The 24,574-nt window shown below is 41.0% G+C and overlaps 1 protein-coding gene across 1 annotated transcript in view; it reads left to right on the top strand.

The window, feature by feature from the left end:
- MEP1B (meprin A subunit beta) overlaps nucleotides 1–23,677 on the top strand; it is a 52,761-nt gene extending 29,084 nt beyond the window's left edge. Inside the window, exons 6-16 of the mRNA XM_032595330.1 lie at nucleotides 1,790–1,868; nucleotides 8,719–8,836; nucleotides 9,885–10,063; nucleotides 11,401–11,619; nucleotides 12,180–12,332; nucleotides 14,166–14,381; nucleotides 16,272–16,715; nucleotides 18,217–18,396; nucleotides 20,569–20,695; nucleotides 21,332–21,536; nucleotides 23,558–23,677. Coding sequence (XP_032451221.1) covers nucleotides 1,790–1,868; nucleotides 8,719–8,836; nucleotides 9,885–10,063; nucleotides 11,401–11,619; nucleotides 12,180–12,332; nucleotides 14,166–14,381; nucleotides 16,272–16,715; nucleotides 18,217–18,396; nucleotides 20,569–20,695; nucleotides 21,332–21,536; nucleotides 23,558–23,572 — 1,935 coding nt within the window. The 3' untranslated portion in view covers nucleotides 23,573–23,677. The remainder of the gene's footprint in view (nucleotides 1–1,789; nucleotides 1,869–8,718; nucleotides 8,837–9,884; nucleotides 10,064–11,400; nucleotides 11,620–12,179; nucleotides 12,333–14,165; nucleotides 14,382–16,271; nucleotides 16,716–18,216; nucleotides 18,397–20,568; nucleotides 20,696–21,331; nucleotides 21,537–23,557) is intronic.
- The last annotated feature ends 897 nt before the right edge of the window (nucleotides 23,678–24,574 follow it).

Here is a 24,574-nt window from a genome sequence, read left to right as displayed (position 1 = left end):
GATACAGTATCATAGAGACAGATGTATTCAATAAATACATTATACCCTGAGGGACTTGCATAATAATGCCTTCATTATCCATTACTCAGATTTCTGTGTGGTTAAAGCTATCGTCACTCACTATGTATGCCTTGATCTTATTGGTCCGATGAATTTTCATTATTGGGACAATATGATGCTTTCATTTTTATTTTCATTTAAGTTTATGTATTTATTTTGAGAGAGAGCACAAGGGAACAGAGGAGGGGCAGAGGGAGAGGAAGAGAGAGAATCCCAAGCAGGTTCCACGCTGTCAGCACAGAGCCCCGCACAGGGCTGGAACTCATGAACTGTGAAATCATGACTTGAGCCAAACCCAAGAGGCAGGTGCTTAACCAACTGAGCCACCTAGGTGCCCTGATGTTTTCATTTTTAAATAAAACCTCCCTGATTTAATCTAGTTGAGGCCAAATTAAACTGAATTTTTAAACATATCAATGAATCAGACTTTTTACTCTAAAAGATAGATTTTGTGACTTCTGTCCTGACAGCTAAAGATAGTGTTGCCAAGTAAAGATCTTGCCAAATCTATGCGTGAAGAGTATATGGCACACGGATGAGCATAGATTACTTACAGGTAGTTCCGCTGGGAACTTCAACTCAAGAAGCAGAGCTGTGGTGTCTCAGGTTTAGTCTTGGGCTTGTTCTATCTGTACTCTTTCCCTCTGGATCTCACCTTGTCCAAGGGCTTTAAACGTCATGTCTATGCTGATGATTCCGAAGGTGTGACTCTTATCCATTTCTTCTCCTGCACTCCAGACTTGTCTATCCAGGTGCCAACTGGTCAGTTCCATTTCCGCTTTTATGAGGTGCTTCACATGTAAGGCGTTCTCAACTGGACACCAGTTTCATGCAAACTGCTCCTCCTTGACCTTCGCTCTTGGCAAAGTCATCACCCTACTCCTCTGAATAAGTAAAAAATCCAGGAGTCACCTTTGCTTCTGCTCTTTCTCTCACCCCTCCATCAGATCCATCAGTAAGTTCTGTCATTTCCAATGCAACACATGCCCCAAATAACCCACTTTAATTTGTCTCTCTATTTCAAATATTGCTCCCCTATAATTTTTTTCTCCCTGTCCCTGTCCCCAACCCCCCCAGCAAAGTAGTCTTTTATTTACTTATTTTTTAAGTTTGTTTATCTTGAGAGAGAGAGAGAGAGAGAACACAAGCGGGAAGGGACAAAGAGGGAGAGAAAGAGAGAGAGAGAGAGAGGATCCCAAGCAGGCTTTGCACTGTCAATGCGGAGCACAATGTGGGGTTTGATCTCACGAACCATGAGATCATGACCTGAGCCAAAACTGAGAGTCAGATGCTTAACCGACTGAGCCACCCAGGAGCCCCACAAAGTGGTCTTTTAAACCAGCAATGATATCATTTCACTTCCGGGCTTGAAACTCTTCAACAGCTTCCTACTGCATGTAGAACAATAGCCAAACTTACCCACAGCCTTCAAGACCTTGCATAATTTAACTCCTACCCACTGTCCTCCCATCTCCTCCCCTTCTCTCTTACTGCGTCTCTTTTCTCTCTTAACTCTTTAGGCTACTGGCCTCAAAACAGACTCAGAACATACCGAGTGTATTCGCCCCTCAGAACTAGCAGCCTTCCTCCACTACCTTTAAATTTATCCTGCTTAAACCTACTTATTTTCTTACATTTTAAATTTCATTTATTTCTAGATTAACTATTCATTGTTCCTTAGGTTTTTGCCTGATTCATTTAATTAACCCTTCACATTTATTTTTGACAGGCACAAGATAGAAATTCCATCATCGGAGAAAAATACAGATGGCCTCATACCATCCCATATGTTCTAGAAGATAGCTTGGGTTAGTATATACCTTGAAGAATCCATAACTGATGTATATTCCTGACAGAATATAATCACAGTATTTTCACGAATAGGCTCTTATGGGCTTTCAGGATTTATTTGTTGCTTTATGTGGCTATGGACAAATATTTACTTATAAAAATAAGCAAAATGAACAATGAAAAGAACCACAGTGATTTTGTCTGAAATATTTGCTGAATTTTGACCAAGAAAGGGATTAATGCAACCAACATTTATGGAGAGCCTACTTTGTGTTGGCTGCTGGGGACACAAAGATCAGGAAGGTAGTCTTTATTTGAAAGCAGTGTTTTCCTCTATGGTCAGGTTTTACGTATGAGTTGAAAACAAAAACAACCAGGGGCTCCTGGGTGGCTCGGCCAGCTGAGTGTCCGACTTCAGCTCAGGTCACGATCTTACAGTTTGTAGGTTACAGCCTCGCATCGGGCTTGCTGCTGTCGGTGCAGAGCCCGCTTCGGATCCTCTGCCCCTTCGCCCACAACGCTCCCTCGCTGGCTCTCTCTCAAAAATGAACAAACATTACATTAAAAAAAAAACAACCCAAAATAAGCAAACATAAAACAACCAAACAAAACTTTAGGGACTGGCATTGGTTTGCCAAAATTTTATTTTGCCAAGCGAGGAACTTACCCAACAATAAGAACCCGCTATCTTTATCATCATCTTTTCATAACATAAATAATATTTTAACACTAAAAAGTCAGAAGAATCCAATCCAAAACAAAAGACATATAGAAGAAATTTAATTGCAAAGGAAAACTCTAAATGTGGTCCTCATTTTATTTATGGTTTCAGTTGCCAGAATCATTTTAGCAACTATTGTTTGGGAAACTTTTCTTTTCTTTTCTTTTTTTTAAGTTTATTTATTTATTTGGGGAGGGAGGGAGAGAGAGAGAGAAAGAGAGAGAGAGGGAGAGCGAGTGCACAAGCAGGAAGGAGCAGAGAGAGAGAATCCCAAGCAGGCTCTGAGCTGTCGGCTCAGAGCCCAACGTGGGGCTCAGTCTCACAACCATGAGATCATGACCTAAGACAAATCAAGAGTCAGATGCTTAGCCAAATGAGCCACTGAGGTGCCCCTGGAAAGTTTTCTTAAAGTTCATACATTTCAGTGGAGATTCAGATTGGCCAAAAGTTAATTACAATAGAACGGGATACATATTTTGCTTAATGACATGTTGAAAAGCTGTGGGAGCGCATTGCAGGGGCATGTGACTCAGCCTAGATGTAAAAGCATCAGGGGGCAGGTGACACTACGTAGCAGGGCTACCAGGACATTTATGCAAGTTGTACATGGTACATAGGCGCCTGGGAAGGGGGAAGTGGGACTGAAATCAGGTTTGCATTTCGTTCATCAAGAGGCATTTGTTTCTTTGCATGAAGTGCTATTTACTACCTGCCACGTCAAGACTTGCAGCATCTGCCCAGACGAAGTGCTCCTTTGTAATCCGCAGAAAGGCGTCATGCGGGCCAGCACGGCTTCTGATAGCAAGGGAAGGGTGCTCCAGGCAGATGGACCACTATGCGCAAGGGCATGGGGAAAGGGTAAACCCTTAACTGGAATTTTGGTTGGAAATGGGGAGTTAGTGAGGTTGAACAGGTAGGCAGAATCTAGTTTGGAAAGACTTGAGTGTTTCCCACATTAAAGAACTTGGTGTGCATACTGATGGTGACATGGAACCTCCAGAAGTTTTAATGTGGGTGTGAGATTGTGATCAAGCTAGTTGCCGTAGAGAAGATGTATCATTAGTGGGGGGAAAAAAAGGAAAAGAGATCAAATAAGGAATCTATAGAAGAAATTCAGGGAAGGATTGAGAGTTTCTGAACCAAGTGTCTCTCAGCGAGGATAGACAAGAATGGACAATTCTAAGACAGCCTTAGGAGGCAATTGTTAGATTTAGTGATTGACTGCAAGAAAAGGGATTGAGGTAAAGAGATGCTGGTGCTCAGGATTCAGTCTTCGGCAACTGAGTGCATGGTAGTGCCTGTAACAAGAACAGGGAATATGTCTGAAAGAGGGTGAGATACAGAAGCGTGGTGGAAATTGGCATGCAGAGTTCGAAATGTATCAGGCCCACTGTGATGGAGAGATCATATGAAGTGTTGGTGTACAGCCTAATCATTCAGGATAGAGAGAGATTTGGGTGTTCTTAGGCTGTGGGAGGTGGTTGAAGCCACTGGTGTGATGAGCCCCTTGCACTGGTGTGATGAGCCCTGCATATAACATGTACTCCTTAGATAGATGGAGCGTATTGAGTGGCCCAAGAAGATTGTATTGAGCGAGAAGATGGCCGAGATTGGAATTCAGCTTGGGAGAACAACTTTCTGGAATTGATATAGACGGAGGATCTGTTAGAAGTGACTGAGAAGGGAGGACTGGCCAGAAACATAGATGAAAAACCAAGAGGAGGTAGAAAAAGCCAAGGCCAGAGGTGGGATTAGAAACTATAATGTGGAAGGGAAAGATAGTCACTGACTTTAGGAATGGGGGGGAAATCTGAATGCCTTTAAATATTTATAATATTTTTTGTCTTAATATTTTGATTAAAATATAAAAATTCTTTTATTTTCAAATTATTTATAAAAATTAGAAAAATTGTTCTCCTAAGGTGTTCTATGAAATACCAGTGAGCTTTAAATTTCATTGTATCTCTTGGCTACTTTTGCCCTGAATTTTAACCAAAGCTATTGTAACTTTATGAGCTTTATGTACCTGTTTTTACACATTATAAAACAACATAGTGAATGCCTTGAGGCCCAGAGCTATTTTTCATCTTGCAAATCTGAGGATTGGCATAGTCTCTGACATTTTATAGGCAGTTAATACATATTTTTAAAACTAAATTGATAAACTGGGGTGACTAGCTAGCTCAGTTGGTAGAACATGTGACTCTTTTTTTTTTTAATGTTTATTTATTTTTGAGAGAGACAGAGTGTGAGTGGGAGAAGGGCAGAGAGAGAGGGAGGGAGACACAGAATCTGAAACAGGCTTCAGGCTCTGAGCTGTCAGCACAGAGCCTGATGCAGGGTTCAAACTCGGGAATGGTGAGATCATGATCTAGGCTGAAGTCAGTCGCTTAACCAACTGAGCCACCCAGCTTCCTTGAGCATGTGACTCTTGATCTGAAGGATGTGAGTTTGAGCCCCATGGTGGGCATAGAGTTTACTAAAAAAAAAATTATATATATACATATATATATATATGTATATATATAAATTGATAAACATATACGAATCAAACATGTCAGGTAAAAAATTCAGTCCACATCTTACCATCCAAACTGTGTACATTTTTATATGGGTATAACTATAGTGTTTTAAAATTTTTTTAGAGGCACTGGGTGACTCAGTTAAGCGTCTGACTTCAGCTCAGGCCACGGTCTCATGGTTTGTGGGTTTGAGCCCTGTATCAGGCTCCGCACTGACTATGCAGAATGGGATTCTCTCTCTCTCCCTCTCTTTCTGCCCCTCCAACTTCTCTCTCAAAATAAATAAACTTAAAAAATTGTTAAGTTGTTTTGCTTCATTTTTTATTCTATTTATTTATTTATTTATTTATTTAAGAGTAAACTCTATGCCCAACTTGGGGCGTGAACTCATGACCCAGAGATCAAGTCACATGCTCCACCGACTGAACCAGCCAGGAGCCCCCGTTTTAAATTTTTTAATCTGCTTTTTTCAATTGATATTACAGCATTATTTTGTGCTAGTTTTATAACATGATTAAACCCCAAATTTTTAGGTCATTTTTTTAATTCTATGATTTTGATTCTTTCTCATTTGGAAAATACTTTACCCCTGTTTAATATTGTAGCATTGAACTTACTCTCTATGCTTAAAGTGAGAAGAGGATTTCCTCATATTTCTGAAATTTATACCATCTTGAAATGACTCTGACTGAGGAAATCACTAAGCAAAGCCACCCTTACAGGTAGCAAAAGTAAATACCTATGAAGGGTTAGTAAATACCTATGAAGGGTTTACTGGAAGTGACTTCGGGCTCTCCAGAAATCGCTCTTAACCAACATATTCAATTCTGCTTTAGTCTTTTTGCTTACATTCCGGGTGTTACCTGGCTGTTAGATGCAGCTTTTCTGGAAGGGGTGACTCTTGAGGCAGCCATGGATAGCTTCCTGTGAATAAGTGATCATTCCTTGCCTGGGTGTCAGACTTGACGTGTGTGGGGCAGGTAGAGAGCAGACAGGGTAAAAGGAGGGGGGATGGAAATGAAAATCAAGGTGCTAGAAACCTGAAAGGGCTAAAGAGAAAAATAATCCTGAGCAGCTGCTTGCTTAATTCCTAGGCTTATCTAGGACCTGCTTTAGCCTTCAGAGCCTGGGGATTTAAATAACATGATCCCGGGGTGGGGGTGGGGGTGGGGGGCTCCTGCATCTATGAGTCAAAGATAATTATTAGCCTTTGGTAATGAAGGCACACAGTAAATGAAGAGCTTATCTTGGTAGAGGGCTATATCCCTTTCACAAAACTTTCACATATGTTTCCTTATTTGACTCTCAATTCAATGAAGGGTAAAAACTATCCTCGTGGGGCGCCTGGGTGGCTCAGTCGGTTAAGCATCCGGCTTCGGCTCAGGTCATGATCTAACGGTCTGTGAGTTTGAGCCCCGCGTTGGTCTCTGTGCTGACAGCTCAGAGCCTGGAGCCTGCTTCGGATTCTGTGTCTGCCTCTCTCTGCCCCTTCCCGACTCCGCTCTGTCACTCTCTGTCTCTCAAAGATAAAAAAAAAAATAAAAAAAAAAAAAGCTATCCTCATTAAACTTTGATAAAAGGCCTAGACCTGCATGCTCCTTTTACAGTCTGTCCTTAAAACAGGCTTGTGGTGGTGGGTATCATCATGTCTTATTGTAAGGAAGTGTTAGATTTGAGATAAGAATGCAAACATGATATTTATAGTACAGAAAATCCAGAAACACTTTAAATATCTGACAATAGGAAGTTACTTGTATATGTTACAGCCATATAAGGTAGCCATTAAAATGATAAGAAGAACACTTGATAAAGCTTTTAATGATATACTATTTAGTGAAACACATAGTTTATAAAATATGTAGACTGATTTGTATTTTCTAAAAAATATGTGTATATTGTGAGTATATAACATACAAGCAAGAAGCTTGATGAGAGTGGCTGATTATTTCTGAAGTGATAAGATTTTATAATTTTCTTCTTTTTGTTTATCTGCATTTTCTAACTTACTTGCAATGAACATGTTTTATTTGTGTGGTATTATAAAAGGTGGAATTCTGGGTGCCTCATATAAATGCATACGGATTTTAGGGCCCCCTATGTGAGTCCTGTTCTTGATCCTCACCGAAACAGAGGACCTTCCTACTAATTGTTTTCAAAAGTGCAATGGTCATGTAAGAAGGGAGGAAGGAAATGAACATTCGATAAATGCTCATTTTACTTGGAACTGCCCCTCTGCTTTCTCCTATCCTCACATTATCTCCTGAAAAGTTGATTTTATTTTATTAAAAAAATTTTTTTAATGTTGATTTTATTTTATTTTTTATTTTTGAGACAGAGAGAGAGAGAGCATGAACAGGGGAGGGTCAGAGAAAGAGGGAGACACAGAATCTGAAACAGGCTCCAGGCTCTGAGCCGTCAGCACAGAGCCCGACGTGGGGCTCGAACTCATGAACCGCAAGGTCATGACCTGATACGAAGTCAGACGCTTAACCGACACCCCTTATTTTATTTTATTTTTAAGTTTATTTATTTATTTTGAGAGAGACAGAGACAGCGTGAGTCGGGGCGGGGCAGAGAGAGAGAGAGAGAAAATCCCAAGCAGGCTCCACACTGCCAGCTGCCATCACAGAGCCCAATGTGGGGCTTGAATTCACTAACCTCAAGATCATGACCTGAGCTGAAACCAACAGTCCAACACCTAACTGGCTGAGTCTGATGCTCAACTTTGCGCCTGCAAAGTTGATTTTATTTCCCCACTTAGCTGATAATTTTAGAAAACTCTGAAGGTGAATTGAGTTGGCAAAGGTTACGCATCAAAAGTGATGAGGATGGGAAAGAACTTAGGCGTCTCTGGCTCAGAGTCCAAGTGCTTTCCACTTGGCCACACTGTCTCCCACTTCCCAGGAACCACCATCCTTCCCAGGAACCCCTTCCTCCGGGGTTGCCCTCCAAGCTTCTTTTCCTGAATGCCTTTGTTGCTTTCATGCCTCTGCCTTTTTTGAAACAATGGTTAACTTTAATTTGGGTCCTGAACTCGAGAATCTTATGAACAGTTTCCCCAGGAAATGCACTTTGCAGATATAGGTATAGACAGCTACAGATGAGATATAAATACACAGGTGATATATAGATGATATAGATACAGAATAGATACAGATGATAGAAGTACAGATATGGATGCTGCACCTACCGTTCCGGAATATTCCTGGACTCCCATCTCAAGGTCCTCAAATTGCAAGCTCTGCTGTGAGGCTTTAAATACATACTGTAGCTTCTCAGATGAAGCATGTGACAGTGATGGTTCACTCTGGCTGCCTGTGATCCAAGGTATTTGTGCTCTGAGGTAAGGGTATGGTTTTTGTTGTTGTTGTTCAGTAACGCACCTTTAGTGGTTCCAAAGAAACAAATATGGGGCAAAATCAAGGATCTGAAGAAGACCCAAATACTTGCATATGATACATACTTAATTGGGACTGAATACTAAATTTGGTAAAAATAAAACACTAAACATTCAGGAAGGGACTAACTCATGATAAACAATGTAATGCATAGCCCATTTCCATGGTGAATCGTTCAACGGTGATAATGTAATAAGTGTATTTTTTGTTGGTTTTCTTCCTTCAGAAATGAATGCTAAGGGAGTTATCCTTAACGCATTTGAACGCTATCGCCTAAAAACATGCATTGACTTCAAGCCTTGGACTGGAGAAGCTGACTATATATCAGTGTTCAAGGGCAGTGGGTAAGGTGGAAAGTTTGTCTTCTAAGGGTTCAAATGCCAACCATTGCGGGTATGGCCTGTCACAACAATTGCCCTAGTCCCTGACCTTGAGGGTGGGTGGGGGCTTCCTTAGCTGTTTGCTGGAGCATAAAAGACAAACTACACCTAGTTTCTCTAGCCATACAAATAATATTTTCACACACGCAACCAGACTATCCACATTAAGACAAGGAGGGTGGGATTGCATGCCATCCAGCCCATAACTTAAGGAACTTCAACCATCCGTAGTTTACATAGTTTTTATTTCCCTCTTTCAGCAAAACGCGTGTACACACGTGTATTTCAATTTATTTTCTTTTTCTCTCTTTCTCTTTTTTTAAAGGCTTTGGATATTTTTTATTTGATTGTGTAATTCAAAACATGTAGCACTAAATTGTGCCAGGCATTATTTTAAGAGTTTTATAAGTATTAACTAATTTAGTCTTCAGAGCTAACCTGCAACATAGGTTCTGGTTTTCTCTCCCATTTTACAGATGAAGAAATGGACTCAGCTAGAGGAATGGCTAAGTCCTGAGTCCATGCTCTTTTTTTTTTTAATATAATTTATTGTCAAGCTGGCTAACATGCGTTGTATATAGTGTGATCTTGGTTTTGGGGGTAGATTTCCCGTATTTCAATTTATTTTAACCTAACTACACTTACTGCTTGAGTTACACTGAGTATTATTTGCCTGGGGCTTGGCAATTCCATGTGGTTGCTACACCTATAAAACTTTATGAGTGGTCATCAACATACCAAGGACCATGTGAAAAACTTGGACATTGCTAGAAAAAATCAGGACTCGGTTGATCAGGAGATGCCTTGCTCCCGTGTAATATTTGGTGGCAGGACCACTTCTCCAAAAATCATGTGATCTGTGAGGTTATGAGAGGGAGGCAGTGTCTTGATAAAAGAGTGAAGGATGTAGGTGGGTTAAATGAGAGGACCGGGCACTGGGGATTGTGCCCCGAGGCCTCAGCCTGCATGGTGAGAACACCCTCTCCCTCTGTCCCGTGAACTCTCCCGTAAGCTGCTGGTCTTCAGTGGGCAACATGCATGTTGGGAAGCAAGAACTCTCCATCGGGGAGAACTGTGACAGAATAGCGACAGTTCAACACGAGTTCCTCCACGCCCTGGGGTTCTGGCATGAGCAGTCTCGTTCCGATCGGGATGACTACGTCATGATAATGTGGGACAGGATTCTGTCAGGTACATTTCTTTTGTTTTCTTACATTTTGGGCCACAAACTGAATTTCTAAGCATGTGCTATCTCCTGCCAACCGTTAATAATGGGAAAACTGAAGTGATGCTTTACTTCAGGTGCATGAGTTCACGTGCCTGAAGGTTGTTGGGGCACTGATACCACAGACCCCTGGTGCATTGGAGCTGGACGGGATCTAAGAAACTGGGGTTTCCCGAAACACATTTTTAGGGAGTGCTGTCCCACAAAATGCTCCCAGATGTGTGCGGAAAGAGATCCGCAGTCCAATTAGTTTGGGAAATCCTAGGTTAAAATAAATTAAACTTGAGTTACTGATACCGCTTTACTGTTCAGAGTCTCCGTTAGAGTAACACATATTGTAAATCTCCAAATACGAAGCATTTCCCGAACTGACTTGATCATCGCCTTTTTTTTTTTTTTTTTTTTTTGAGTATTTGTGTTTATTGTTCTATGGATCCCATACTGGAAAACACTGCAGCAATTGATGAGCCGGAACTTTTTGGGACTTTCTATTCCAAGTCAGAAATGTCTTAATAACATTGTACAACTGAAGCTCATGTTTTCCACAAGGACGCTTAGTGTCCCCATCTGTCCTGCCTGCAGAGGGTACGGTGGAGGGAGTGGTATTGCTGTCCTATGAGGCATTGTGGGGGCTGCTCGGTACTGAGACCCCTGAACATCACAGCTCAGTGATATTGCTGTCTGGTGATCTCAACTGGGGTAAGGCACAGCAGCGGACTACAAGATTTCTGGAGCAAGACAAGTGCTTAGCTTCAATCCATCATCTCACTCTTTAAGATTCCCTGGGTCTTACTTTGACAGAAACTTCTGTCCAGATTTGATAACACATCTATAAGCTTTGGAGATCAGTTCCACCTCACTGTTTCCCCTAAATCATCCCATTTCAAGTTGCAACCAGACGCTCATCAGTGTGATGCTAAACAACCAGGTATCTTCTCTGAATGTATTCGTTTTAAAAACTTGCACACGTGTTCCAGTAACCGTGAAATCCCTGAGTACGTCAGTTCTTTCTAAGGACTCCTGCCTGTATTATCATTCCGAAGTCCCTTCCCACCACACTTCCCAACGTCCTCTTACCTCCACCTCCATCTGCTTTGGGTGCCCCCACCCTCCCACGAGCACCTGCCAATGACCTTGACTGTGTCGATAACACCTTTTAGAATCTACCTTTCTAACAGAAGCTCTTAGAGCCTTACACTAAATGCTAATGTCCAATCTTGGGCAGTGATGGAAGCCTAGAGTAAGGTAAGCTAAATTTTGTGAACATCGAGTAATTAAAGATCTTTTTAAATTTAACATTTAGGCAGAGAGCACAATTTTAACACCTATGATGACCAAGAATCAGACTCCTTGAATGTTCCCTATGATTACACGTCAGTAATGCACTACAGTAAGACGGCTTTCCAAAATGGAACAGAACCAACAATTGTAACACGAATCTCAGACTTCATGGATGTGATCGGCCAGCGAATGGATTTCAGCGACTATGATCTCTTAAAGTTGAATCGACTGTATAATTGCTGTATGTGGCAGGTTCTTTGAAATGTTTTCTGTGTCTCTCTGCCATGGAGGGGAAAATGAGGTGCCGTGCCATTTTGTCCGGCATTGCTGGCTTTTCTGCAATTATGGTTAGAAAATTGATAATTATAGTTTTTATAGTTGAAGTTTGATATTAAAAAAAAAATAACAAACGTATAAACACCCAAATCCCAATCCATACCTGGGAAGCAATATTTTTCTTCTTAGAAGTTCTGGCCTTTAGCTCTACAAACAAATTGGGTCCTATAGTAACATGCCCCATGTCGATTTTTAAAGAAGGAGCCATCATATCAATGGGATTTTATAATCTGGGTTGCTGTTTAATAATCTGGGTAACGAGAAGAATGTAGACTCACGTTCCAGAATCAGCGAGGTGTTCCCTTTAACGCCATCCTGGCATTTCCCAGTACTTCCATGACAGTTTTTATTACCTAGGTTATCATGTTGTAGGAGTGTCAATAACTGTGTGTGTGTGTGTGTGTGTGTGTATGTGTGTGTGTGTGTGTGTGTGGTTTGTTTGTTTGTTTGTTTTTGCTTTTGTAGCCTCTTCCTTGAGCTTTCTGGACTCGTGCAACTTTGAACTGGAAAACGTGTGTGGTATGATTCAAAGTTCAGGTGATAGTGCTGACTGGCAACGGACTTCCCAGGTCCCCAGGGGCCCAGAGAGCGATCACTCCAACATGGGCCAGTGCAAAGGTAACAGGAGTGAGATACTTCTAGATTTTACACTTGATGGCTCCAGTCTTTTCCTTGGCCATGAAAGACTGGGATTTTGTCCCTAATTTCTATCTGAACTATTAATGATAACCCATTCAGTTGCTACTAAGGAAACAGTTCTGTGCCTTGTAAGGACATGGTTCATTTCTTTGCTTTTACTCTCTGACTTATCTTTCTGTGAGTCAGAATTGGGCTCTGTGAAGCCTCTCTACCTATACGTGCCCACAGCAGGAGGGGACAGTATCTCCCGGAAAGACTCTTATCTACAGGGCAGTGGGGTGGTTTTCTCAAAGCTTGCCAGATACAAGACACTTTGCAGTCAACGGCACAATGTTGTGAATTAATCACTTTCAGAATTCCAGCTGGTTGTGATTACATGCTCCTGTTACAAGAATCCTTAAAATGAAGAGTCAAAGTACAATTGATTTAATTTTTTTCAGATGAGTATCCTTTTCCATAATAATTTTGTTTTAAATTAAATAGTCATTTATTTGGCTACAAGTACTCAATTTTTATTTATTTGCTCACTTCTGGCAATAAAGATGTAAAACTAGACTTCAAAACTTAGGGTCATTGCGTGAGAGCTCAGCCAGTCTAGGCAGTGGTTGAGGTCCCTAACAACAAAAAGTCTTTTTCTTTTTCTTTTTCTTTTTCTTTCTTGGAGGATGGTGCGGTGGGGTGGGGGGGATGGCGGAGAAGACAGATGTTAAGGGTACAAACTTGCAATCAGTAATAATAAGCCCTGGAAATCTAATACACAGTGTAGTGACTATAGACAGGAATATTATATGCTAATCATCAAACTTATTAACAACTAGAACTTAATTATTCTTACAACAAAAAAGGGATAATAATTATGTAACATGTTAGGGGTTGTTAATTATTGCTACAGTAGCAGTCATATTATAATATATAAATGTGTCAAATTAACATCTTGTACACCTTAAATTTGCACCATGCTATATGTCAAATATATATCAATAAAAATACAATTTTTTTTAAAAATGCAGATTAGGGGGCACTTGGGTGGCTCAGTTGGTTAAGTGTCTGACTCTTGATTTCAGTTCAGGTTGTGATCTCACCATTTGTGGGATCAAGCCCTGCATTGGGCTCTACTCTGACAGCATGAGCCTGCTTGGGATTCTCTCTCCCTCTCTCTCTGCCCCTCCCACACTCATGCTCACACTCTTTCTGTCTCTCTCTCAAAATAAATAAACACTAAAAATAAAATAAAATGCAGGGGCACCTGGGTGGTTCAGTCGGTTAAGCGTCTGACTTCAGCTTGGGTCATGATCTCACAGTTTGTGGGTTCAAGCCCCCCATCAGGCTCTGTGCTGACCGCTTGCTCAGAGCCTGGAGCCTACTTCAGATACTGTGTCTCCTTCTCGCTCTCTGCTCCTCGCCCCCTTGAGCTCTGTCTCTCTCTGTCTCTCAAAAAATAAAAATGTTAAAAAATAAAATAAAATAAAATAAAATAAAATGCAGATTTGGATAGTGGGTAGTGGTCCTCCATAGGCCAGAGGAAGGAGAAAAGAAAGGAGGGAGGGAGAAGGAGAGAGAGAGAGAGAGAGAAAGAGAGAGAGAGACTAGACCAAGTAGGTGACGCTTTTGTCTGATTTTGAAAGCTATAGTATGGAAAAAAGGTGGCCTAATGTCTCTTTTAGAAACTGCCTGTTCCTGGAGCTGCATTTAAATGCCCAATATAGTGTTTGACACACAGCGGGTACTGAGGGGAACTACTGTGCCCACAAGACGTGCATTCCTATATCTAGTATCTGTTTTCTCTCAATTCTGCTTTTGTTTTCATAACAGGTTCTGGTTTCTTCATGCATTTCAACAGTAGCTCTGTAAGTGTGGGGGCCACAGCAGTACTGGAAAGTAGAACATTCTACCCTAAAAGAGGATTTCAGTGCTTGGAGTTTTATTTATATAACAGTGGAAGTGAAAATGACCAACTGAACATCTACATCAGGGAGTATTCTGCAGACAACGTGAATGGTACTCTAAAGCTCGTGGAAGAAATAAAAGGTACAATATTGACATTCTTATTGTCTGAGTCCAGATAAGGCCATCTTAATTCTTTAAGTCTCTAGCACTGAGGAGGTCCGTTCTTGGCTAGTAATACAAATATAATGAAAACTAGGCAAAATGGGAAGAATTACTGAATGTAAAGGAATTGTGGGATGGACGAGGAAGGAACTGGCCTCGGGCAGGACTGGACCTGTCCCTGAACATGGTTGGAGACCTCTCATGTTATGTCAGATGGGCCCGGTCCACAAAACTGGTGCTTTGGGTATTTTACTTCCCAGCTTACAGTTAATCAAATGTGCCATTAGCCTGGAAAAGGGACACTTCCTCTAATTTCTAGCTTGAAAAAAAAAAAAAAAAAACCCAGTGAAGAATTCTAATTGTTATGATTTGGGTTAAGTGCAACTTCTAGAGTAATTCCTGAGCGAAGAGAAAGCAACACTCATTCCAATCATGTGGCAGAGAGATGGGTCATGTTGACCAACTTTAAAAGCAGATGGTTAAGAAATTTCAGGAAGGGAGGGGCCGTGGGCTGCTAACTCTACCACTGTCTCTCCACATATTGACCACTTGGTTTGAATGAATTGAGTAAAACCTATTATAAAATCGATCTACATTATGCTATGTGTCATACCATTTTCCTCCCATTTAACAATGGGAAACAGTCTGCAACACAGATGATACTTTCTTTTGTGAACACCTACAATAGGGTCTTAATATCATTTTATATAAACATATACATATATGTGTATATCACATGCTGTACATATATAACATAATTATATATACTCTACAATTCCATATATAATATCACATATATGTGTATATATATATATACACATTATATATAGTATTTTTTTAATCCTTTCCATTAACAATCTCTGGGTGGGTGTTATCACTAACGATCAATAGCACAAAGGGTACTTAAGAAACTTGCTTATGAGAAAGAATTTAACAGAATTTAAATGAACAGTACTGATAGTAATGAAGTGGAATCTCTCGTGAAAGATTTTTGTTCAATCCAGAGTCTATCCACGGACAATAGCATTTTTTGTAATTTGGATATTTTTGTCTTATTTTCACATAGTTGTGCTTCACATTAAGTGCCAGTACGTTTAAGTTTGAAGTCATCGTGTGAACTACCAGTTCGACATGAATTCCTGAGCTGTTTTCTCTACTTGGGGGCTTCTGAAATTTTTTAAATGTATCGCTCCTTATTTGGGCATGTGATGTAAGAAAATAAGACAAGATAACATAGCCTGTGCTGCTAGCTAAGGGTAGGGGATGATAGCGAAGGGGGAAGTATGCACCGGGGAGAAGGCTGATGCTATCAAATACTAGATAAATATTTGTAATGTTGAGTCACTGGTAAATGATCTAAGGACTCAATTGTGGGTGTGGGCTTTCTAGGGTTGGGTGGATTTCTGTGTAATACTGCCAAAACACTGACTGAAAGTTGGGCATGTGAAGGAAGTATTTCAGTCAAACTATAAATACGTTAAATAAGGCTTTGGTTCAGTATCCCAGGAATCCTGGGCACAGTGTAGATATCAGTTTTAACTAGCATATAATGGGAGACAACTCCTATTTAGGGCATGGAATACTCATAAGTTAGATGTTGGTGTTTGCTTACCCTTCGCTGGACACAGGTGACTACCTGAGAAACAAGCAGATAAACATCCAGATATTCCAGGGAGCAGTTTGACTCCACAGGAATGCCTTGAAGTGAATGGGCTTGGGCTGGAGAAGTGAGAAAAACACACTGCAGACCTGTAGGAACCAATAGCTCTAGGATGATAATCTGGCCTGCGAAGGTTAAAACTCTAATGTTGATTTGCACATGATTCGTAGTCCTTTGTCTTCTTTGAAATAATAATGTCTCTTTTGCAGATATACCCATTGGAAGCTGGCAACTTTACCATGTGACATTGAAAGTGACCAACAAATTTAGAGTGGTGTTTGGAGGGGTCAGAGGCACTGGTGCATCATTGGGTGGCCTGTCTCTTGATGACATCAATCTTTCAGAAACACAGTGCCCTCATCATATCTGGCATATAAAGAATTTCACACAGATTATTGGCAGCTCGAAAGAAACTATATATAGCCCTCCATTTTATTCTTCTAAAGGTTATGCCTTCCAGATTCAGTTGAATCTGAATCATTCGACTAATGCAGGAATATATTTCCACTTGATCTCTGGAGCCAATGATGATCAATTACAATGGCCATGTCCTTGGCAACAAGCCACGATGACACTCTTGGATCAAAATCCTGACATTCGACAGCGTATGTCCAACCAGCGGAGTATAACTACAGACCCATTTATGACCACCGGTTTGTGACTTATTTCCTTTACTGCTAATACACGGTCATTTGTCTAGGAGGGATGGACAATTTGGGAATGAGAGACTGCACAGTCAGGTACTTAGGGATTTCTGAGCCCCAGGTTTTAGGAACACAAGACATTGAAGGGAAGGGCTTCAGCAGGTGTGGACAGAGTACCCCAGGCAGGCCACTGTGAAGAATGTCAAGAGGCACTGTTTCTGAAAAATAGAGAAGACACTGACTATTCCCGGCAATTGATCATACCTGAATTCCAGTTGTCCAAGGAGTGTTGGTTTTGCAGTCTGGCATGCCTCAGTTAAAATCCTAGGTTGCTTCTCATTAGCTATGTGATGTTGATTAAATAGTCTTTTGGAGCCTCAGTTTCCTCAGCAGTAAAACTGGGGCAGTAATAGTAACCACCCCTCGCCACTGGGACTGTCAGACAAAATTCAGCTCTTGTAGAAGGGGATGGTTTCTGATGAGAGGAAAGACGTTGAGCTCCTGGAGTGTTGGGAAGGCTGTGAGAATGGATCATAATTTCTTACTAAAGAATTCTGGAGAGCTCGCCAATGGTGACATCATTCCCCATCTTTTCAGTCTCAAAAAGGAACTGCTCCCAGAAGGCAATGATCACATTTCTAATTTTAATAATCCTTTGCCTTCTGGGAGCCTAATAAAAAATGAAATTATGGCAAGGTGACTATTATTGCCAAATCTGAATTCTATATATGAAAAAAAATGGACCTATGTGACTTAGGAAAAAGAAAAACCATTAATTTGTTAGGAAAAAAAAATATTCACAAAGAGGATTGTAGGAACTTGATGCTCAGATTTCTTCACTTTTTTTTTTTTTTCCCAAAGCATTTTTGCCTGAATGACATTGAAAATGGCTCAAAGTTGGGTGGGTCATCACCTTTCCCCAGAAGCAGTGCTTCTCACTGTCTTCTAGAAGGACTTTGCTGTTAGGTGAATAATTCAGTTAATGAGATGAATTGTTCTATGTTAATATTCAAAACTCTCTCGGGACACCTGGCTGGCTCAGTGGGTAGACCATGTGACTCTTAATCTCGTGGTCATGAGTTTGAACCCCACATTGTAAAGATTACTTAAAAAATACAATAAAAAAAAAAAACCTCTCTCAGAAACATATTGATTCAACTTAGTTAAAAGGACCACCTATGACTCGAGGCCACTGAGAAATGGTTTTAATGGGGAGGGAGTTTCTATACTGGTCAGGAAGTATAGGTGTGATACCGCATCTAGGAAACTTTTGGTATCTCTCCACTCAGATTCCAGAATGTGCTCCTCCTTACTAGGCAATCTCATTTTCTTTAGGACAGTATAAATGAACAAGCTTCAGTGACTTGCCAGAGAATACATCACAGGTCAATAGCATCATTTAATTATTTTGAGCTCTATTCTAATTGCGTTTCACATTGCCCGTTCTTTCCTACCACAAAAAGCTATGATGATGCTAAACACAATCCATTAATATAAATTGCTTTTTCAGATAATGGAAACTATTTTTGGGACAGGCCATCCAAAGTGGGATTAGTGGCTTTTTTCCCTAATGGAACGGAGTTTAGAAGAGGTATGGGCTTTGGAACCGCTGCCTTTATAACCTACAAGAGGCTGAAAAGCAGAGATTTTATAAAAGGAGATGATGTTTATATCCTACTGACCGTGGAAGGTATGTCAGCAAAAATAGTTTTATACAAGCTATTTTTGTTGTTGTTGTCGTGGCCATTGATTATTGACTGCGTTCTTCTGGGTTCCATTTTTAGGTATAGGAGTAAATGGGCATGAGTGGGAGTTTTTCTTTCTGGCATAAATTATTTACAATAGGAAAGTAATTTAAATAAAAACAGTGACCATTCCAGGATAAAGAATTTAATTACCGCTACATGGAGCAATGGAAAATTAGGACAGAAATTTTCTCTAGAAACAAGTTAAAGTATAGCTACTATACCCTAAATTATACTCTAAGATTCCAGAAATAGAAATATCACACAAGCACATGAAATGAAACTGGAAATGAACTGTCTCTATTGTGTCTTTCAAATATACATTCATACATATATACATATATATGAAACCACAAATGTATATTTTATGTATCATATATAAGCATACACATATATATTTTGTCAGTAATAGCATTAATCTATTGTCTTTTAAATTTCTTACCCATGGCAGCTAGTAAATACATTTTTCAGGAATACTGGTGGTTTCCGTGTTTCATGTAGCACAATTTAAAGTCATTTACTATTAAAGACCCTCTTACAGCTCTGTAAATCAGAATCTTGTTTGTGATGAAAGGTGGTGCAATTAAAATCCATGAAATCTTTTTTTAGTTTATTTAAGAGAGAGAGCACGCGAGCATAAGCAGGGAGAGGGGCACAGAGAGAGGGAAAGAGAGAATTCCAGGCTGGCTCCACACTCAGCATGGAGCCCAATGCAGGGCTTTATCTCACGACTGCGAGATTCATGAGCTGAGCTGGTACCAAGAGTTGGATAGTAGAGGCACCTGGGTGGTTCTGTCAGTTGAGTGTCTGACTCTTGCTTTTGGCTCAGGTCATGATCTCACAGTTGTGAGAATGTGGAGACTCTTGGGATTCTCTCTCTCTCCCTCTCTCTGCCCCACCCCTGCCTGCATGAGTACTCTCTAAACAAACAAACAAACAAACAAACAAAAAAAGAAGAGTTGGATGCTTAACTGACTGAGCCACTCAGCTGCCCCAAAACCCATGAAATTTTTATGTCAGTGTCTATTAGAGTAAATCTAGATGATACTTTTTGGAAAAAATTATTCAAGAATAACTTTGCTGCAGGGTGTCTAGCTGGCTCAGTTGGTAGAGCATACAACGCTCGATCTTGGAGTTGTAAGTTCAAGCCCCATGTTGGATATAGAGGTTACTTAAAAATAAAATCTTTTAGGGGCACCTCTGGGTGGCTGAGTTGGTTGAGCTTCCAACTTTGGCTCAGGTCATGATCTCACGGTTTGTGAGTTCGAGCCCTGTATCAGGCTTACTGCTGTGGGCACAGAGCCCACTTCAGATCTTCTGTCCTCCTCTCTTTCTGTCCCTTTGCCACTTACACTCTCTCAAAAATAAATTAACATTAAAAAAATAAAACCTTTGGGGTGCCTGGGTGGCTCAGTCGGTTGGGCATCCGACTTCAGGTCAGGTCATGATCTCACGGTTCATGAGTTCGAGCCCCACGTCAGGCTCTGTGCTAACAGCTCGGAGCCTGGAACCTGCTTTGGATTCTGTGTCTCCCTCTGCCCCTCCCCCACTAGCACTCTGTCTCTCAAAAAAATGAATAAATGTTAAAAAATAAATAAATAAAGTCATTAAAAATTTTAAAAAAAGAATAACTTTGTTGAGGGACAAACAACTGCTACTTTTATGTAGCAGAGAAAAAGTCACATAGTCATCACCTCGGTTCAACACTGGATGAGAAGCAATAGAAAACACTACAAGCATCAGAGCCCTGGTTGTTAGGGGGGCCTGGTAGCTTGTGTCAGATATCCACCAACTTGCTCTCCCTGAGCAAGAATCCTGTGACCTTGGGCAAGCCCATCAGTCACCTTGCATTTCTGTGCTTTATCTTCATGTCTGTCCCTTGAGGGTGGATTATAAGGGCTTAGACCCTTTCTAGATCAAGCAAGCCCAAGCTCAGGTAAGCATGTGGTTCAGTTGATGACCCCAAAGGCTGGTCCAGTTCCTGTCTGTATCTAGATTTCTACCTATTAATTATTTTACTGGCTGGGAAACCTAAGCATCTATTTTGAAACTTAAGGATCAAATGCTTGTTAAAGTCAAACTGATGTCCGTCCATGCTCTCCCTCTGCCCTCCTTAGACATATCCCACCTTAATTCTACACAAATTCCACCAATCCCAACCTCTAACATCAATGACCTCTGCACAAACTTCAAATGTGAGAACGACGGCATCTGCGTTGTCCGAAATGGCAAGGCCGAGTGCAGGTAAGGGGTAACTTGGACAAGATCTCCCCATTCTCCTGTTAGAAATGTTATCATTTACACAATATAGGATTAGATACTGATATTTTCTGTGAGTGAAATCAGTTGATTCTCATCTCAAAGCCATTCATGGGATATTTATTTTTTGGTCTCCATTTGGGACTTTGGATAGCCACAAGAAGAATAAAATTATTTATGAAGAAATAGTACATTGTATTGTAATTGCCTGAAAAAGTCCTCATGTGTTATAGACCTTATTAAGTCCTCACAACAGTCTTGTGTGGTAAAGTGTGACTGTCACTATTTTTTAGATGGAGATTGTTCTCAGAAGTTCTGGGATGAGTTTGGCCAAGAGGTACGGGGGGGAGGTTAAGGGACTGAAACACTGAGAACCAAATTTTCTCCGTTACCTACACCACCTTCCTTTCCTACCTCAGAGCCACTATTTTGAGTACCAGATGAGCAGTGATTCCGTGTCTTTACCACTGGCCTTGCCTGGCCCTCTGGAGCTAGTCTATCCATTCCCCTCCAGTTGAGTTCCATATGCCAATGACCCGAATGTTGAGCCGCACCCTTAATGGCGAAGATTTTCAGACTGAAATATCAACTCATAACTCTGGGTCATGTTCCGACGTGCAGGTGTCTGTCAGGGGAAGACTGGTGGTTCCTGGGCGAAAGGTGTGAGAGGAGAGGCTCCACCCAGGATACCATTGTCATCGCTGCATCTTCTACCGTTGCTGTGTTTGCCCTGATGCTGATAGTCACCCTCGTCAGTGTCTATTGTACCAGGAAGAGATATCGTAGGAGGACAACTTCAAATACAACAGACATGACTCTGGAAAATGTAAGTTGAGCCTGGTATTTGGTTATTCAAAACCTACTGATGAAATCATATGCAGAAGAATTAGGAATTTCTTACATACTTTAAAAAAAAAAATCTCTTTATTCCCTATGTTGGATAACAGCTTTGAAACTATACATTCCTGTTACCTTTGCTATAAGTCAATGGTTCTTGGAGTCCATGAAGGCTTTGGGGGAGGAGTTTATATCCTCCTGGACTTGTATCTAAAATTGTGTCTGGTTGTACATTTTTTCGGGGATGAGGGTCTGTGACCCTTCTGAGAGGCAAAACTGATTTTGCCATAAGTTCCAACCTTCCTGTTAGAGGTGACAGGTGATAAGTGTTTTTATTCTAAAGGTATTTCAGGGGTGATTGAGCTCAGGTTTGTTGAAAGGGAGTGCTGGCATGTTTGATGCTTTTCCATTAAAAAAACGTTCCAATTCATTCTGGCTTCATGTGCAGTAACTAACCTTGAGGCCAGATGTTTTTAAAAATTTTTTTTAATGTTTATTCATTTTTGAGATAGAGAGAGCATGAGCAGGTGAATGGCAGAGAGAGAAAGGGAGACACAGAATCTGAAGCAGGCTCCAGGCTCTGAGCTGTCAGCACAGAGCCCAATGTGGGGCTTGAACCCATGAACCGTGAGATCATGACCTGAGCCGAAGTCAGATGCTTAACCGACTGAGCCACCGAAGTGAGTCCAGATTTTCAAGTAGAGGGTTTAAAGTCTTGCCTCAGAAGGTCTCTAAAATGTCAATAGCCTCTTGTAGGTCTCAGATTGGATTCCCCGGGAGACAGTGCTCCCAGCAACACAGAGTAAAGGAGTAACAGAGTGAGAGAAGCTGGACAGGGCAGAGGGTGAGATTGCACTGTGGTGACCTTGCACTTGAGGCTTCGGCCCTGCTACAAGGGGCTCTGGAGCTGGGATAGTGTCTTGAATTTAGGCAAGGGGGCCAGGCTGTTGTACTCTCCCTCATCAACAGCCATTGGATGGGGGTTGCCCCATAACCAGAAAAATGGTTATTGAAGACACACTGTTTTAAGACTATGACTTTTTGAAGTGGAAAAACTGGTATTGAGACACTAAATTTGCAAAGTTAGGTAAAAGATGGACAATGATAAGGAACGGAAAGCATACAGTTTTATTCTATACATGGCTGTCACATTTCCTCAACGTCAGGAAGTGTTTAAAGCTAATAGTAAAGCAATGGCCCGATTATTTCACAAGCTTATTAGAAAAGTACTTAAAATGTATACAGGTGTTTTGCTGTGTTTGCTTTTCAGACATGTATTTCCAGCTTACTTTATGACTCAAAATAGAAGGGACAGATTGGCCAATGACCTAGTAGGCCAACCTGGTGGAAGCTGCACCTGCAGGCATAGTACACTGGGCCAGTAGGGATGCACGTGAAAACTAGAGTCGTGGTTAGAAAAGAGAAGACAGTAGCTGGTGGATAGGACCACCATGTTATTCTTTTGGAAACTGGAAAATATAAATGCTGTTATAAGAGCGGATTTATGAAGCAAAAATTGGAAGGAGTTAAAGAAAATGATAAAGAGAAGAGAAAGAAAGAAGGAAGTTAAATCAAGAAAGGGGAAAATTATCAGAGTAATTGGGTCATGGTGGGGCCATTAAGTAAACACACACACACACACACACACACACACACCCCTGACCACCGTATTCCCAAGAGCAAGAAATCAACTTATATTTTCCTCAGTCTAGGCATTTCTACAGTGAATTCACTGATAACAGAACCTCCAGATCTAGTTTAGGTCTCCAGACAGAATGCCCTTCTTTCGGAGGCTGCACTGTGTGCTCCTCTTAATGTTTTAGTATCTGAATTATATGAGCAGGCCAGGCCAGTGCGTCTGCCTGGAGACTAGGCTGGGGCAGTCCACCAGCTGGGTGGATGCCAGGAGCCAGTTGATGGCACTTCATTTAAAAATTAGACTTGTGATTCATTTAAATGGCAGTCTTTAAATTTAAAAATTAAATCATCAATTGCTCTTTCCCTTTTTAGCAGCATGCATTTTGAAGATTAACTCAACAATATGGCCAGCAAATGAAATTACAAAGGATTCTTCATCATGGATTTCACCTAGAATATATTACAACTGCCTTGTTCTTCTGTAAATGGATCTTCTCTGTAAATAGCTGGACATACTATAAATCACTATTTTGTTAAAAGTCTAACTGGTGACATGTTTGTGTTTTTGTTTTTCAAAGAGGGGAATTAACTGAGGCTCCTCTGGAAGTATAATAATATCCACAAAAAGGAGCACAACAATCAGAGATAGCTTTCCAAATTCCTGATCATTCCCAGGGGGAGGGGGGAGCAAGTGTAGTGGCCTCATGAGTGATTGCCTAGGAACCCACTGGAAACACCCGATGGGAATGATCTTCCATGTGCAACCTCAACATTTCTGTGTCGTCCTGTCCCAGGATAGGGAGGGGTGGTAGGGCAGCTCCCTTTCCCTCTTGCCAAAGCTCGCCACTCTCTTGTTTTCTTACATTGGCCCTTCAGTATGTGAGCTGGGTTTAGAAGTTGTTTGAACATGCAACTGTGATCAACAAGAAAACTTTTGACTCCTAGAACAGTGGGTTCTCCAAGTTCTGGATCTCAAGAGTTTCTATATTCTTCTTCTCCTTTTTAGAAAAAAAATTTTTAATGTTTTATTATTTATTTTTGAGAGAGAGAGGGACAGAGTGTGAGTGGGGATGGGGCAGAGAGAGAACGAGACATAGAATCCAAAGCAGGCTCCAAGCTCTGAGTTGTCAGCACAAAGCCTGACTAGGGGTTCAAATTCACGAACCATGAGATCATGACCTGAGCCTAAATCAGGAGTTGGATGATTAACCGACTGAGCCACCCAGGAGCCCTCTTCTGCTTTTTGATGTTTATTTATTTATTTTGACGGGGAGGGAGGGAGAGAGATAATCCAAGCAGGCTCTGTGCTGTCAGTGAAGAGCCCGAAGTGGGGCTCGAACTCATGAACCTCGAGATCATGACCTGAGCTGAAATCAAGAGTTGGATGCT

Source organism: Lynx canadensis, chromosome D3, assembly GCF_007474595.2.
Source record: "Lynx canadensis isolate LIC74 chromosome D3, mLynCan4.pri.v2, whole genome shotgun sequence".
NCBI classification, from domain to species: Eukaryota; Metazoa; Chordata; class Mammalia; order Carnivora; family Felidae; genus Lynx; species Lynx canadensis.
Note: the sequence above shows the minus strand (reverse complement) of the source record. Positions and strands in the feature narration are given on the sequence as shown.